Here is a 4,130-nt window from a genome sequence, read left to right on the forward strand (position 1 = left end):
TATTTACATGATTTTTGGTCACAACCTTTATAAGGTGACAGCCTTTCCTCCTGCGTGATCTAATGTAATCTACCGACATCGAAGAATGTGAAGAAAACGGTCGCGTTTCATTGTGTTAGAGTAGAAAGGTGTGGCAAATTGTTCAACAGTCGACCAGTAGTCCTTTAGTGTGTCTCTAATGTCATGTCCCATTTGAATGATTATTCCTAGAAACAGAAACATCTCGGATTCAGTTACATCAGGCCGTGGAGATGGTCCGTCTTCAAGTCTGTCTAGGTACTGGTGGTAGTACCTATTCGTCTCTTCCACCAGGAGATGGATAATCCCTGCAAAGTACAGCATGAAAACTCAGAGAGGGGTGGAATCCTTATTCTCATGTGGAGTTGCAGTGATATTTATCCCCGCAGCTACACCGGAATAATTATTCACACCTCTCCAGCCACACTGGTCTGGCGGTCCCCAAGTTGCCGACGAAGGTGATGACCCTTCGTCCGCGGAATCAGAACTCCAACATTCCTCGCCACTCTCAGAATCGGTTGAATAGCACAGTCCGAATCTGTGTCATTGAACAGCTGTTTCTCAATTTCAGCATCTTCCATACGACGTCGTCATGTGGCCATGGTGAATTATATGTCTCTCTAAGAGTGAATGATTTACTGCCAGCACAAAATCTCTCTGTGCTTAGACCATGACCAGAAGTCATAAATCATAACCTCGTGCCCACACATACAAAAATCTCATTCACATCTTGGCTGAACGCAATATCTGCTTCAAACATGCTAGATGATGTCATGTGTGGCTAACCTTATATTGCGATGTTTCAAAATCGTTACAAACACAATGGTTTGACTGCAGTGAATGAACGAATGACCGATCTGGCAACACCATATTCCGAGAATGTACTCCTGTGTCTTACACAGCGAGCGATTTCAGACGCTCACAGTCCTGCATTCCGACATGTCCCATATGATAAATAAGCTTCAACAAGAGATATGTGAGTATGTGATATGTGAGATATGTGTATGTGAGTTTGCCACGAAGGACTTACACTGCTAAAACGCATGGTGTAGAAAATGTATTACACTGCTGGAACGCATGGTGCAGAAAATGTATGAATTTCGGGAATTTTTTTTTTTGGAATCAGTGTAAAAAATTTTTACAGATATTAAAATCTGTAAATTAGAATATCTGATTCTATATTCTTTCTAGATTAAAGGAGTGTTCATTTCGTTCGTTTATCATAAAAAATGTAGAAATCACACCATTTTTAGAAACATGCTTACAATTTCATTGCTCTAGAAGGGCGGGCATTTAAATAAACTCCGTCCAGTTGCCCCTCTCGGAAATTAAATGGCCCATCCGATAAAGGTTAATAACACTTTTATGTGAATTTTCTGCGCCTTTTACAGATTGTGATAAAGCTAGATATGGGATACTTGTATTATACAAGATTTGTTCATGTTAGTTCATTTAAGGCAGATTTTGTAAGGAACTTAAGTGTTCCTATACATTTAACTTTCAAATTATAGATTTTTACTCGGCTTAATATTGTCACATGATAGAGTGACTGTAGATGGGTTTTGAATTGATGATCTAATTTACTGGTCTCTTTGATAAAAGAATGTGTCTGCACTTTACAGTTCACTATTACACACACACATGAGTCACATCTTCACTGCTGTTGGAAGGTAGTGGCTTCCAATGGTGGGCGTTTCCCTTCTTCTGGGTTTATGAACTCTTCCTGGCTTCATGTACCAGCTTCTAACACCAGCAGCTTGCCACAGCTGAACTCATCTCATCTCTTTATATAGCTCTGGCACTGACCGCATAGAAAACACCATTCCTCTGTTGCAGTGCAATTGTTGCTTAGCAGTGGCATAACATTCCATTCTTGCTTGCACAGCCATCAGCACAAGCCACAGAAAACATCACTCCTCTGTCATTGATTATGGGCTGCCACCTAATAATGGCCAGATGTTGTGACTCCACAGTTCTTGCTTTGAGTGAATATGCCACAGTATAAAGCACTTGCATTATACAAATATTACCATGTCTAAGTTTCATTCACATTAGTCAATTTGAAAGTTCTGACTGAAATTTACACCTTTCAGCTCCTTTTGCAGATACTGATGTAGCTAGATACTTAAATTTTTAAATTATATGTCTTTCACTGTGCTTGTCACATGTTCTTGGCCATTTATCTTCCACCCCTTTCATTCTGTTTTAACTGGCATTAACAGACATTTTCTATCATGATTATTTAAAACAGTTTTTTACTTCTGTTGCAGTGAAGAAAGAACTGTCTCAGGAATCTTTACATCATTTGCGATGGATGCTCCAGAAGGATCTTTTAGGTCAAGACATTTTCCTAATTGGTAGACCTGGTCCTCTTCGTCGTCAGCTAGCAATGCAGTATCTTGAAATGACGGGCCGTGAACTGGAGTATTTGGCCCTATCACGAGATACCACAGAAGCTGACCTGAAACAGCGCAGAGAAATACAAAATGGAACTGCAGAGTATTTTGATCAGGTAATGTGTAATGTCAGATTTTAGGATTTATTTTCAGTCTAGAGAAGGTGATTGCAGTGTGTGCTGAAATTTTGGAACAGCTTCAGTATACAATGTGGCTAAGGCCTGAAAGCGAAATTCACACATAATACATAGGCAGCAAAAGCCTAAAGACAAAAATAACTAATAATTTATCCATTCATTGTATCATACCAATAAGAAATTTGAAGAAAAGAAAGCTGTGACCAATCCAGTGAAGCAAGGTAAAGTTGTCTCTTTGCTTAACTAATTAACCATTACGCCATGAAGATATATGGGGGCCGATATTTGATCCTGGGTCTGGTGAAGTGGGATTTGTGGCGGACAAAGTGGCGCTGGGACAGGTTTTCTCCGAGTACTTCGGTTTCCCCTGCCAATCTTCATTCACACCAGTTGCTCCACAATCACCCTCACCTATCATCTGAGGCTGGTATGGTAGGCCAGAAGTGGCAGCAGAACAAGGAGACTTAGTCCCACCCCACTAGCAATAAAAAAGAATGGGTTCACATTCACATTCTCTTGGCCTTGGCACTAGTTGAAGATGAGTTGGCAGCTTCACTCCCCAGCCACTTTACCCCCAGGTAAAGAGCCTATGGTACCCATTGTATAGGAGGCTGGGTGGTCATCAGAGCCAGTCTGGACAACGTGGAGAAGAGAAATTCTTGACCCTACTGCAGTGGTTCTCAAACTTTTTACCTCTGAGGCCCCTCTGACAAGAGAAAATACTTTCAGGCCCCCAGCCTGTTTTTTTTTAATCAAAATTGAAGTCATGGTATAGTTGACGTTTTAATCAGTTTATTTTGTGTTATTCTACATACTAAATGATACAAACTCCGTCCCAAGTGCAAACAATATATATTATATGTCTCTGATCTTGTTCTCTTCCACACTACATGTTTCGGCCTCTATCGGCCATCATCAGGTGTATACTCTTAACGTTGCTGCCACACTGAACCCAGTCTAAAATTTAACATTTAAAAACACATTGTTATTTTCTTCGTATTATCAACATCTACCTCGTTGATATGTGTCTGGTATGTAGATTATATTGCACACGTCAAATTTGATTTTCCTGTAGTAGCACTATAAAATCTTTAGTTATGATTTTAAAATCCTTTAAAATTTCTCTAAATTTTAAATTTAAAATTTAAAATTGTTAGGGTTACTCGCCCTATGTCTAAAGTGCTGGAGCGGCTAGTTCTTGTTTCCACACTGTACAGGTGTTATTCAGTGTAGTCTTCCTGTGTGCGTGCCGCTGCTTGTCTTTACTACGTGTGCTGTGTTTTATGTTAGTGAGTGTAGGGGGCAAATGGGTAGTGGGGAGAGAGAGGTACCGTTAGTCTGTGTAGATTTCATGTATCGTTTGAAATATGGGATTGTGTATTTCTATGTGTGTATCATTCATGTGTAGGCCTTTCTTACTTATTTTATATATATGGTATTTCTCTAATGTATTCAAACGTCTGCCCTTCTTTCCCGTTGTTACAACTTCCATTACTTCTGTTATTGTTCCGTATGCATGTCCTGTATTTAGTATGTGATTTGAGTACCCAGAATTGCTATCATTATTTCTAATATCATG

The 4,130-nt window shown here is 39.7% G+C and overlaps 1 protein-coding gene across 1 annotated transcript in view; it reads left to right on the forward strand.

Moving 5' to 3' along the window:
• Nucleotides 1-4,130, forward strand: part of LOC111869550 (von Willebrand factor A domain-containing protein 8) — a gene marked incomplete at its 3' end in the record, with an annotated part of 294,700 nt that overhangs the window by 28,119 nt on the left and 262,451 nt on the right. Inside the window, 1 exon segment of the mRNA XM_033753471.1 lies at nt 2,289-2,530. Coding sequence (XP_033609362.1) covers nt 2,289-2,530 — 242 coding nt within the window.

The sequence above is a fragment of the Cryptotermes secundus genome, unplaced genomic scaffold (genome assembly GCF_002891405.2).
Source record: "Cryptotermes secundus unplaced genomic scaffold, Csec_1.0 scaffold220, whole genome shotgun sequence".
NCBI lineage: Eukaryota > Metazoa > Arthropoda > Insecta > Blattodea > Kalotermitidae > Cryptotermes > Cryptotermes secundus.